The sequence below is a fragment of the Callithrix jacchus genome, chromosome 8 (assembly GCF_049354715.1).
Source record: "Callithrix jacchus isolate 240 chromosome 8, calJac240_pri, whole genome shotgun sequence".
NCBI classification, from domain to species: domain Eukaryota; kingdom Metazoa; phylum Chordata; class Mammalia; order Primates; family Cebidae; genus Callithrix; species Callithrix jacchus.
This window is the reverse complement of record NC_133509.1, coordinates 64946447-64959258: the sequence shown is the minus strand read 5'-3', so window position 1 is coordinate 64959258 and position 12812 is coordinate 64946447. Positions and strand designations below refer to the sequence as shown.

The 12812-nt window shown below is 37.3% G+C and overlaps 2 protein-coding genes across 10 annotated transcripts in view; one reads left to right on the top strand and one right to left on the bottom strand.

Moving 5' to 3' along the window:
* The window catches only part of G2E3 (G2/M-phase specific E3 ubiquitin protein ligase), a 57519-nt gene extending 56037 nt beyond the window's left edge, over positions 1-1482 (bottom strand). For 6 of the 9 annotated variants that reach the window (XM_078334641.1, XM_002753805.6, XM_009005884.6 and 3 more), the window contains exon 1: positions 1368-1482. The gene's annotated coding sequence lies outside the window, so the exon portion shown is untranslated. Of the gene's footprint in view, positions 1-1109 lie in introns of all 9 variants that reach the window. The other 3 variants (XM_035260259.3, XM_035260262.3, XM_035260260.3) reach the window with 2 other exon arrangements.
* Positions 1-12812, top strand: part of LOC118144910 (uncharacterized) — a 58948-nt gene that overhangs the window by 872 nt on the left and 45264 nt on the right. Inside the window, exon 2 of the mRNA XM_078333173.1 lies at positions 1123-1861. Coding sequence (XP_078189299.1) covers positions 1123-1709 — 587 coding nt within the window. The 3' untranslated portion in view covers positions 1710-1861. The remainder of the gene's footprint in view (positions 1-1122; positions 1862-12812) is intronic.

Sequence of the window (12812 nt, the reverse complement as noted above, 5' to 3'; positions counted from 1 at the left end):
TTAACATTTGCCGATAACACATATGAAACGAGCCAAAAGGCTTAGAGGATAGCCAATGTCTTTGTTTCAAAGACAATATATGAAAAATGTTCATATTTCAACTACCTAAACACCGAGTGTTTAAATCTATACTTCCTGACTAACACTGAAAACAAAAGTTCAACAGCAGGAAGAACGCGGGTGTTGGAATAGCCAGCAGTGGATGAAGAAATGTCTTTATTTGAATATTATGAAGTCCCACTTTAAAAAAGATATTTACACATTTATATAGTACAATATCCTGGTGTTAAAATCTTAAGAGGGGCTTAAAATATCTTTTCGTTAAGCTACACAAAACTGACCATTTTGAATAAAACAAGATATAAAACTCGTACACATTAAAAGTTCCCATTTAGTCTACATTTCTGGAACACATTTAAACTATTCCAGAAAGCATGACTTTACTAATGGCTCAAATTTTCATATTTCAGGTAGTTTATCATTAAAAAATAAATTAAAAAAAAAAAGGAAGCCCAAAATAAAATCCAAAGAAAACAGATGCTCAAAGCATTAGTGGAGTCCTTCCAAAAAGACTCCATAATAACCCAATTGGCCAATGAATGAAGGAGGCGAAAAGGCAGGGCGGTGGAACTAAACCTTATCCCTATTGTTTGCAAACTAAAGACCCTCGTGAATCACCACCACTGTTACTATGGCCGGTTTAAATAAGTAGGAGTCTCGGATTTTTGCGGTACATGAAAAATGTCAACCGTGAAAGAAAAATATCCAGGTTTTAAACACAAAGGATACTGGGATTTCAGTTTAAATCCCCACCAGGCATTTCAAAGACTGTCACTTCCCTGTAGTACAGGGTTAATTAACACTGCCTGGGTATCTCTCTTAGGAGGAACTTGGAGCCAAGTAAAGCATCTTTTCATTCTAAATCTGCCCCAACCTTCCATCTTTCATAAAAAGAGATTCGCTTATACGTGGCAACTCTTTCACAATAAGATTTAACTACTGTTGAAGTTTCAGCATTCGACCGAATTGGTGGGAAAAAACTATGGGTTACCAAAAAAAAAAAAAAAAAAAAAAAAAAGCCACGGAGAACGCGTATAAACAAGGCTTACTTGCGGGGGGCAGGCAGGGCCTCGGAATCCTCAACACTGAGGGCTGGCTGGTGTGTGCAACCGTCGAGAGCTCTATCAGGCAGACGCCCCCAGTGCCCCGAATTCCCAAAGTCTCCAAGCCCGGCCCCAGCACTCGACGTCCGAAAAGCACTGCGAGGCCCCCGCTGCGGTGTCCGGCCTCCCGACGCACTGTCCCACCCCACCGTCCCCCTTCTTTCCCTGGAACACTCGGCGTTTTCCAGTTCTCCGTTTACTCACCAACGTGCACCCAGCAGAAGTTCCACAACGTCAGTGTCACTTTTCCCTGCCCGCTCGGCGCCGCGGCACGCCGACCGCGAGCAGCCACACTCAACGGCCCACAAGATTCAAATTCGCCCATTTCCGCTCCCAAACCCGGAAAGAGCGATAGGCCCTGCCCCCCGAGGGGCGGGACCCCCGGAGGCGCTGGCGAAGAGGAAAGGCGCGCGCGCGCTCCCGCCCGTCTGGCGCCCTAGCCTGGTGCTAAGTTGGGTGTGTCGCCTTTGCTTGCCTCCTATTTGTTCTTGCGGAGATTCTGTTTCTGAAATGGACATAGATGTGCTGAACTTTCGTCACCTTTGAGGAATGGGGCAAATGAAAGCGCAAACAACTGCGAGGGTTTTATCTTTCCCCTCATCCTTGAGGAAACGGCAGCAACAGCACGGAGGAGCAAAAAACCCTCCAAATACTTAGTACAGCCTTTCCTGAGCCTCCTCAGTCCTATCCCGGAACAGGTAGGGCATTTAACTCTTTCTGACCCCGGTTTGGGGAAAACAGAAAGCCAAGTTCACCCGTATTCAGCCAGAAGTTGAAAATAAGTGGTCAGACCAATTCCTGGTCTCAATCTGATGGTAAGTGTTAGAAAGCAATAAATCTTATTCCCGCCCCCCCATGCCCCCCATAAGGGCTCACTTTACGAGATTATTAAGTATTGTTCTGTGAGATTATTGGAACAACACTATATTTCCCTTTACTGAGGAACACAGTACATCTTTGATCCAAAATGTCTTAAGCTTCTGAACAGACATCTTGGAGCTTCCAGAAACTAAAGGAAGGACTGGAAATGCTAGGGATTGAGGGGCACTAAAGAACTCTGACTTTTATAGCTGCAATTGATGTTGCCACCAGATCATCCTCATATTTAACATTAGCATTGAACCTAAACTGATCAGTTCACACCAATCCATGACAGCATGCCTTTAGCCTTTATAAAAAATACAATTTGAAAGGTTTACTAGATTTCTAGGAACCTATCAATCAGCTACAGGTAATCTGACATAGGGAGTGGTAAAGCTACTAACTGATGTACCGTTTTTAACAGTGGAAGATAGAAAATAACCTGTGTCTATCCATAAAGAAGTGGTTTAAGGCAAGTAAGTTACAATACTTTAGCATCTGCTATGCTGACACTGCGGGGAATAAATGTAATCAAGTAGATCAGCAAGTACTGAAATGAAAAATTGAAAAAAGTTTAAGGACTATAGTATCCTTCTTCGAAAGTATACATGTGTATATGTTATACAAAATGTAGGGATGGATACATAAGCTGTAAACATCTCTGGGAGCAGGATTGATAATTGGAGGAGGAGATGGAGGACTTTTACCTTTCATTTTATCACCGGTTGAATTTTTAATAAGCTTTTTTTTTCTTTTGCAATTTTGTTCTTTAAGGAAGATTGTTAGAAATTGAATATATTCTAGATATAGAATCAGGTTTATTAAGCATCTAAATTTGGATAGTCTATGTCCATTCATTCAGCAATTTGTTCAATAATTACATATAACGATTTGACCACACATTTTGTCATTTATGACATACTGTATTATTTTATGTTCTATATATCTAATATGACCCCATTAAATATATTGCTCCTTGAGGTTTCTTGAAGGCAGAAACTATGTTATGTTTTTCTGTGTCTTTCATAATTTTTGGCACCTTCCCACCATTAAGTCTTATCCTTCACACGAATTAAATTCTCAAGTCGACCTGTATACAAAAGTTAAAATTGCCCTGGAAAAGCTACCCAGAAGATTATGTGTATATATGTGATTTTCTTTATACAACTCTATGGGCAAGTTTTAAATTTTTTATTTTTTTTGTTTCTCCCTTGAGTTCTCCTTGGTCAGTCCTTCTCTGCAACCCTAAATGAATTCTTCAGTTTCTTCCACTAAAATGTTGACAAAGTCATTATCACCCCACAGCCTGGCTATCACTTGGAATAATGAGATTCAATTCTCATCAGTAGTGGAGAGCCCTGTAAAATCATTCGTATTTTTTTCATAAGATTAGCTAGGCTTAATTGTATTAATTGTCTAGGGCTAGAGTTCACTGAGTGGTCTCTCTGGTTATTTGTGCTATTTAAAATGTTGTTTTTTCTTTTTCACCAGAATGAGTATAGGTGATTTTGAATACAATCAATATTCAAGTAATGTTACAGCATTTCATGAACGAAAAAGATCTTTAATAAATACCCACTGATTAAATCAAAGAGCCAGAGTAAATACTTAAGGACTTTTGAAAGAAAATATTCATTGCAGAAGTTGCTTATCAGTTTCAGGAGATTTTGGGCTGAGACAATGGGGTCTTCTAGATATAAAATCATGTTGTATGCAAATAGAGACAATTTGGCTTCCTCCTTTCCTATTTGAATACCTTTTATTTCTTTTTCTTGCCTGATTGCTCTGGCTAGAACTTCCAGTACTATATTGAATAGGAGAGGTGAGAGAGGGTATCCTTGTCTAGTGCCAGATTTCAAAGGGAATGCTTCCAGTTTTTGCCCATTCAGTATGATATTGGCTGTTGGTCTGTCGTAAATAGCTTTTATTATTTTGAGATACGTTCCGTCAATACCTAGTTTATTGAGGGTTTTTAGCATAAAGGGCTGTTGAATTTTGTCAAAGGCCTTCTCTGCATCAATTGAGATAATCATGTGGTTTTCGTCTTTGGTTCTGTTTGTGTGGTGAATTACATTTATAGACTTGCATATGTTGAACCAGCATTGCATCCTACTCAATCATCCTACTCAATCATCAGGGATGAATCCTACTTGATCATGGTGGATAAGCTTTTAGACATGCTGTTGCAATCGGCTTGCCAGTATTTTATTGAAGATTTTTGCGTCTGTGTTCATCATGGATATTGGCCTGAAGTTTTCTTTTCTTGTTGAGTCTCTGCTGGGTTTTGGTATCAGGATGATGTTGGTCTCATAAAATGATTTGGGAAGGATTCCCTCTTTTTGGATTATTTGGAATAGTTTCAGAAGGAATGGTACCAGGTCCTCTTTGTGTGTCTAGAGGAATTCGGCTGTGAACCCATCTGGACCTGGGCTTTTTTTGTGTGGTAGGCTCTTAATTGCTGCCTCAACTTCAAGTCTTGTTATTGGTCTATTCAGGGTTTTGACTTCTTCCTGGTTTAGGCTTGGGAGGAGACAAGTGTCCAGGAATTTATCCATTTCTTCCAGGTTTATAGTTTATGGGCATAGAGTTGTCTGATACAAAATCAATGTGCACAAATCACAAGCATTCCTATACACCAATAACAGACTTAAAGACAGCCAAATCAAGAATAAACTGCCATTCACAATTACTACAAAGAGAATAAAATACCTAGGAATACAACTAACAAGGAACATAAATGACCTCTTCAAGGAGAACTACAAACCACTGCTCAATGAAATAAGACAGGACACAAACAGATGGAGAAACATTCCATGTTCATGGTTAGGAAGAATCAATATTGTGAAAATGGCCATACTGCCCAAAGTAATTTACAGAATCAACGCTATCCCTATCAAGTTACCAGTGACCTTCTTCACAGATCTGGAAAAAACCACCTTACACTTCATATGGAACCAAAAGAGAGCCCACATAGCCAAGTCAATTCTAAGCAAAAAGAACACAGCAGGAGGCATCACACTACTGGACTTCAAACTATACTACAAGGCTACAGTAATCAAAACAGCATGGTATGGTATCAAAACAGAGATATAGACCAATGGAAAAGAACAGAGGCCTCAGAGGCAACACAACATATCTAAAACCATCCGATCTTTGACAAACCTGACAAAAACAAGCCATGGGGAAAGGATTCTCTGTTTAATAAATGGTGTTGGGAAAACTGGCTACCTATGTGCAGAAAGCAGAAACTGGACCCCTTCCTGACACCTTACACTAAAATTAACTCCAGATGGATTAAAGACTTAAACATAAGACCTAATACCATAAAAACCCTAGAAGAAAACCTAGGCAAAGCCATTCAGGACATAGGCATAGGCAAGGACTTCATGACCAAAACACCAAAAGCATTGGCAACAAAAGCCAAAATAGACAAATGGGACCTAATCAAACTCCACAGCTTCTGCACAGCAAAAGAAACAGTCATTAGAGTGAATCGGCAACCAACGGAATGGGAAAAGATTTTTGCAGTCTACCCATCTGACAAAGGGCTGATATCCAGAATTTACAAAGAACTCAAACAGATTTACAAGAAAAAAAAAAACAAACAAGCCCACTCAAAAGTGGGCAAAGGATATGAACAGACACTTTACAAAAGAAGACATACATGAGGCCAACAATCATATGAAAAAAATGCTCATCATCACTGGTCATTAGAGAAATGCAAATCAAAACTACATTGAGATACCATCTCACACTGGTTAGAATGGTGATCATTAAAAAATCTGGAGACAACAGATGCTGGAGAGGATGTGGAGAAAAAGGAACACTTTTACACTGTTGGTGGGAGTGTAAATTAGTTCAACCATTGTGGAAGACAGTGTGGTGACTCCTCAAGGACCTACAAATAGAAATTCCATTTGACCCAGCAATTCCATTACTGGGTATATATCCAAAGGATTATAAATTGTTCTACTATAAGGACACATGCACACGAATGTTCATTGTGGCACTGTTTACAATAGCAAAGACCTGGAATCAACCCAAATGCCCATTGATGATATGCTAGACAAGGAAAATGTGGCACATATACACCATGGAATATTATGTAGCCATCAAAAAAGATGAGTTCATGTCCTTTTAGGGACATGGATGAACCTGGAGTCATTCTCAGCAAACTGACACAAGAACAGAAAATGAAATACTGCTTGTTTTCACTCATAGGCAGGTGTTGAACAATGAGAACACATGGACACAGGGAGGGGAGCACTACACACTGGGGTCTGTTGGAGGGAATAGGGGAGGGACAGTGGGGGTGGGGAGTTGGGGAGAGATAGCATGGGGAGAAATGCCAGATATAGGTGAAGGGAAGGAAGGCAGCGAATCACACTGCTATGTGTGTACCTATGCAATTATCTTGCATGTTCTTCACATCTACCCCAAAACCTAAAATGCAATAAAAAATAAAGAAAACATTTATTGCAAAATATACTTAAATCTAACAAACCTGGCCATCAGACTGGGCATTCTGATAGCTTATAAACATTTTTAATTAAATGAAATGAATATAAGTGTTCCACTTAATTAATGCTGCAAAAATTAAAGAATATAATTAAGAATTTTATTCAGTTTCTGATAATCCTTCAGTAATGTGAAGTAGCTAAGAATTAAATTCTTAGAAAATCTGAGTCATAGCTAATATAAGCTTCTGTTCTTCCTGCTTTCCTCTTCCGGTTCAATCCATATACAGCAGAAAACAAGACAAAAACACTTCTGGAACCAAGGGTCATCAATTTTACATGGAAGAAACAACATAAACTGGTTTGACAGAAGAGTTCCTATAATCTACTCTAAAAGGTTCTTACCGCAATCAACACAAGTAACAGAAATTATAAAATGCTTAGAAATAAATTTTAAAGAAAATACACAAAATTAAATTAGAATTCAATTTAATTTTAATTTAAAATTTAAATACAGTTTTAAATAAATGTTCTTTCTAAAGAAAGATATAGAACCTGCTACTTTAAAATATAATTGGAGAGCATAAGTGATTTCAGTATTCAAATAGGAAAATTAATATGTAAGAATTCTTAAAACATATTAGAAAAAGAAAACAGAGTTCAGGAGTAGACAATTTGTCTTACTAAATAGTAAAAACTTACCACAAAGCTGCTACAAAGAGTGGCAAAAAAAAACAAAACAAAACATGAAAAATATGGTAGTAGCACAAAAAAGAAAAATACTTAGAGAATCCAGAAAAATTAAACTATATAGAGAATATTAATATAAAGGTGATATTTCAGTTTCAGGAAAAGGATGGCTTCATTCATAAATAAACAAGAATTGGCAGTAACTGGCTGGTTATATGGAAGATAAAAAGTTGGGCCTGTACCTTTTATCATATAGCAAAATAAATTCTGGAAGGATTAAAGACTGAAATTAAAAAATAAATAAAACAAGAGTATATTGTGGAAAAGTTTAGAACAGTAACTGTGACTTTAAGTGGAAGAGACTTCTTAAACAAGGCAGGGCTAGGTGCAGTAGTTCTTGCCTATAATCCCAGCACTTTGAGAAGCCAAGATAGGAAGATCACTTCAGATCAGGAGTTTGCGACAACCTGGGTAACATAACAAGACCCCTGTCTCTATGAATTTTTTAAAAAAATTTATCTGTGTGTGGTAGTGTGCACCTGTAGTCCCAACTACTCATGAGGCTGAGGTGGGAGGATCCCTTGAGCCCAAGAATTGGAGGTTGCACTGAGCTATGCACCACTGCACTCCAGCCTGGGTGACAGAGCAAGACAAGAATCCTAGAAGCCATAATATAAAAGATGAGTACGTTTGATTATGTTAAAGTTTAAAATATCTGAAAAGCAAAGTCACCATGACACATTGAAAGATAAATGAGAGACCATGATAAAATATTTATAAAACATAGGACACTACGTTAACAATTCTAAGAGAAAAATTTTTATAATTTGTTTTAAAAAAGCAATCAAAATGGGTGGAAGAATTGAACAAATAATTCATTGAAAAGGAAGTGAAAGAGGACAAGACACAAAAAATACTCAACCTTACTAACTCAAGTTTGGGAATGCAAATCAACCAACCAAATACCAACTTTCCTTTATTAGATTAGCAAAAATTAAAATAATTCATAATATCCCATACAGGGAGGGTGTGGTGGTAAAATATACACTCTTAACCACAGGATCATACATTGCTACAACTCTTGGAAAGTAACTCAGGCTTTTCTCAACTTTGGGATTCTCCTATAGAAATAAGCATGTTAGTGCTTTTTGAACCACTGCTTATAATGGCTCCTAACTGGAAACGACTATCAAGGGGAAGATCATTGAATGAGTAAGGTAGGGTACATCAATCCTTTTAGGAGGCATCCAAACTTGTGTTGGTTTGCCCCATAAGCCATTACCTCCAAAGTTAGGGCTATTGAACCCCCAAAGACATGCAAATAAGAAGGTGGTATAATATTCTTTAGAGAAATAACAATACTCTGCTATATAGTAATGCTGATAAACCTGGAACTCATTCTTAAATTAGCACCCATCTAGAATTAATATACGATTTTGGGCTGAATTGTCCTCTACAGGAACTCATTCCTCCCCTGGGTTAGCCATATTGAACTTCTGGTAACCCCTTTCACTTTTCAAATGAGTCAGATTTTTTTGACCCTCATCACCTACCTACATTTGAAGCAAATTCTTGACTGATACTTAGGACAAATCCATCCTGAATGTCTCTGTTCACTTTTTGTCTTTCACCCTGAGGATAAATTTCTAGCTTTCTGTCTAGTCTCTCTCCTCAGCAATATCTATTAATATTCTGCTTGGTATTGATATCACCTCACTTATCTGTTGCCTTGATTAGAGACCATCCCTGAGATCTTAGAATGAAAGTTATTAAGTTTTTTGATACTCCAAGCCCATTGCCTATGTACTTGGATCTTTTGACCTGAAGTGTTCATCTAACTGCTGTTCAGTGTCTTGTAAGTTAAACATATCTAATAGAGTCATACTATAGGAAGTGTACTTGGAGGCTGGGTGCAGTGGCTCACACCTGCATTGTATATGACTCACATATATGATATCACAATCAGTTCCTCCTCAGAATACAGGGCATTGTAGAACTCTATTCCCAAACTTCTACTTCACTAACCTCTAACAATAATGTAAAAGCATGAAATAGAGGTAATTCTCTTTTCCTCAGTTGACTTTATATCTTAATCATTTCTACTCTACTTAAGATCTCATTACTGCTCCTATATTTACCTCAGGAGTAAATTGTTTTTTTACTTGTTTTTTTACTTCCTCCTTTAATGGTATTTTTTTCTTCTTCCCCTCTCTGTGCTCACTGTCTTTATCTGTTACTTAGTTTTCATCTAGGATTCTCAGCAATATTTGAATACTTTGTATTTAGGAATATACTTAATATTTCTAATTATGGCATTAATACTACAAAATTTTCACCCCATGATTCCAAAATAAATTAGCCTATATTATCATTATTAATTATTGAGACAGGATTTAGTTCTGTCACTCAGGTTGGAAGTACAGGGGTATGATCATGGCTTACTGCAGTTTCAACTGCCTGGGCTCAAGTGATCCTCTCATTTCAGCCTTTCAAGTAGCTGGGACCACAGGCATGCACTGCCATGCCCAGCTAATTAAAAAAAAATTTTTTTTGTAGCGATTAGGGGGTCTCGCTATGTTGCCCAGACTATTCTTGAACTCCTGGTTTCAAGTGATCCTCCTGCCTTGGCTTTCAAAAGTGTGGAGATTACATGTGTGAAACACTGCTCCAGCCATAGCCCATATTATTGATCACCTATTGTGTAGAAGTTATAATGATAATATCAGACAAAGTAAGTACATGACCATAATTAGTGTACAACCCCATGGTTAATACAGATTTGCCACACTTCTGCTATGGTGTTAGCAGTGCTAATATGCTTCTGAATGGAGTTGTATTCATTTTACCAAGCCAAAAAGGCTTGCTGCCTGATGCACTAAAAGCCAATATATGACGAAACTGGGCTTTTGAGAAAAGAAAAGCTTTTTATTATAAGTTGACTCACAAGAAGACAGGAGTCCAGCTCAAAACCATCTCTCTGTGCTAGTTTTACTTTCATTAGAAAAAGTTTAAGGGGTGATTCTAAGTCTAGCAGGTGACTGGTGGAATAAAAGGCGAGGTCTGGAAAGTCCTCAGGCATGACCAGTTATCTGTTTGTGCATCCTCATGGGTCGCTGGTGCAAATTTAGGGAGTTAATATGAAACATGGAAGAAATTCAAGCTGTGACATCAACAAACTTGCTCTGTACAAACTCCAGTTGGATATATTGGTTCCAACAGATTTCATCCAGCTTTTTAAAATCTCTCATGTAGATTAGAGGGAGTTTCAGCTTTTAATGTCTGTTAGTTATTGGTTTCTTTAACTCTTTGGAGCACAATTTTATTTATATGTTTACTAATATGTTTCTTATATTCTTTTGCCTGATCAGTCTTTTTATATCAATTTTTGAACTCGAATTAAAATACATTTTCAGAAAAGTCGGTTGCCTGCTATCAAACAGAAATCTTTTTCTTATTGTCTGTTAACTTGGATCTTTTGATCTAAAATGTTCATCTAACCTGCTGTTCAGTATCTTGAAAGTTAAACACACCTCCTCCTGGCAGCAGGGAGCAGCACCCAAAACAGCCAATTTCAGGTCTTTTGTTTCAGGATTGTTTGGATAATAAGTAGCTATATAGTAACCACAGTGATTTGGAATGGCATCATGCCTGCTGGGTACAGATTTTACAAAGGATTCAAAGTTTGCTTGTAGCTAGTATGAAACATGGAGTTTTAATATAGGTCAAAGATGTGGGATGTTTATGTTAACATTAATCCTCTCTAAGTTGGTGTTTCAAACAAATGGTTGTCTGGATTGCTTTTTAAAATTGCTGTCTTTTGGCCTGAAGTGTTTACATAGAAATCAGAGCCTCTTTACAGTTAAGAGTAACTCCAAATGCAGAAACACACATTGGTAATGCCACCCAGAATAAATCAAGTAATGAACAACATGCTTGAATTGAATCTTTAACATTCTTGGATACAATTGCTGGCAATCAAAACTGTTTTCAGTTTATTCTGTATAGTTTGATTTTTTAATCCCTTCCAGAATACTTGAGAAAACTGACTCCACAACTGAACTGATAAAGTGACTCAGTTACAATAAACCCAGTTCTTACCTGAGTGTTTTGTTGGGGGTGAAAGAAAACTTCAAATTCTCACAAAGGTCTAGAGCACAGAGTTATCAGTTAGGAAGCAGGCACGTGCTCAAAGGTTAGCTTCAACCTGTAGGGCCATTCTTTAGGAAACATTTTTCAAAGATAGTAAGCAGTGCAATGTTAAGAGCCAGACTTGAAAGCAAAACAGCCTGAGATTTAAATACTAGCTCTATTACTTACAAGCTAAGTATGAAGTACCCAACCCTTTGAGCTTCACTACACATTTCTAAGATGTAAATAATAATTACTACCTTGCAGGTTTCTTATGAACTCTAAATGAGAGGACATTTAACGGTAATTATAATTAGGCAAATGGTTAAGACATACAGTTAACATCCCCTTCCTTCTCCTTTAAATGGCATTTGACATTCCATGCCCAGTATCCTTAGGCCCAGTATCCACCGAAAGTCACAAAGAAACTGTCTTCCCAGGTGGATCTTCTTCCCTTCAGAACATATGATACATTCCTCAGTAACCTGCTGTCTACTTTCCACCTTGGTAGTGATTTGAATTAATCCATGTTTATAGAAAGAGCTAATAAATTAGATCTAATAGGTCATGTTTGTAGCTGAAATAGTTAGTTAGAATTCAGGGCAGTTTGATGTAATGTTTGCTATTTAACCTCTGTACAATTTTTTTAATGCTTTGGGTTTGCAAGTCTAGTAACTCCAAGGTGACTCACTTCTTAAGTATTGTACAGTAATAGGTATTAAACTTCAGTCTTCCAACAGTGGTCATGATGGGGCAATGAGGATTCCTGTAGGTAAGGTTAACCAGCAAAAGGCATATGATTAGAAAAATGAAAGGGAACTAACATTTAATACTTTCTACATTCAAAATACTGTGCTAAAACTAAATGTTGATTTAATCTTGACAAAGTAGGTGATGAAATTAGGGCTTAATGAGATTAAATAATTTGTCCAAAGCTGCAGTAGACAGAACTGGTATTTTAACAATAGCTTGTTTGGTTAGACACAAAGCTTGTTCTTTTTCCATTACAATATTTCAATTCACAGACCCCAGAAGAGATATGAGCAGTGATAAAACCCTAACATTAATCTAAAACAATCAGCTAATAGCAAAGTTTGTTTTTTTGTGAGAAATTTTCTGGTTCATCTACAGAGTTATAGTTATAGTTTGATAAGGAACCTCAGATATCATCTAGTTTTAGGTAGAGGCTTTGTTAATATTAGTACAGAGACAACTTCAGTACTAGACTGAAAGAAGAATTAGATAAACAATTTAAAAAATGTGTCTCATGAAGTCAAACTATTTTCAAAATAATACTAGATGGTTTGTTTTTTCACTTGTATTCTCTTACAAGTATACAACAGAGTTTTCCAGAGGCTGCATGGCATGTGATATTGCAACAGACTGAATGCAGAAACTGATATGAAAATCCAGTGATTCTCTATTAAGTTATCCATCAGAGAGATTTATGTAAAGATAAAACAGCTCACACCTGTAATCCCAGCACTTTGGGAGGCAGAGGTGCGTGAATCAC